Source organism: Pterocles gutturalis, unplaced genomic scaffold, assembly GCF_000699245.1.
Source record: "Pterocles gutturalis isolate BGI_N339 unplaced genomic scaffold, ASM69924v1 scaffold33549, whole genome shotgun sequence".
Classification (NCBI taxonomy): Eukaryota; Metazoa; Chordata; class Aves; order Pterocliformes; family Pteroclidae; genus Pterocles; species Pterocles gutturalis.
Genome location: NW_010134294.1, coordinates 341 through 647, shown reverse-complemented (window position 1 = coordinate 647; position 307 = coordinate 341). Strand labels below are relative to the sequence as shown.

The 307-nt window shown below is 64.8% G+C and overlaps 1 protein-coding gene across 1 annotated transcript in view; it reads right to left on the bottom strand.

The window, feature by feature from the left end:
• The window catches only part of LOC104467691 (acid-sensing ion channel 1-like), a gene marked incomplete at both ends in the record, with an annotated part of 1,780 nt that extends 1,703 nt beyond the window's left edge, over positions 1-77 (bottom strand). Inside the window, one exon of the mRNA XM_010081549.1 lies at positions 1-77. This exon is cut by the window's left edge and continues 97 nt beyond it. Within this exon, the coding sequence (XP_010079851.1) occupies positions 1-77 (77 nt within the window).
• Between the last annotated feature and the right edge of the window lie 230 nt (positions 78-307).

Here is a 307-nt window from a genome sequence, read left to right as displayed (position 1 = left end):
CCCTTCATGGTGATGAGCCGGGGCTTCCCGTCCTGCCCCGAGTTGAAGGTGTAGCACTTCCCGTAGCGGGTGAAGACCTGCGGGAGAGGACATGGGGCTGAGGCTGGAGCCAGCACCACGGCGTGGAGCCGGGAGGACATCACCAGCCCCAAAACGCCGCCGTCCCCAGCAGGATGTCACCAGCCCCGAAACGCCACCGTCCCCAGAAGGACGTCACCAGCCCCAAAACGCAGCTGTCCCCAGCAGGATGTCACCAGCCCAGAAACACTGCCATCCCCAGCAGGATGTCGCCAGCCCCAAAATGCCA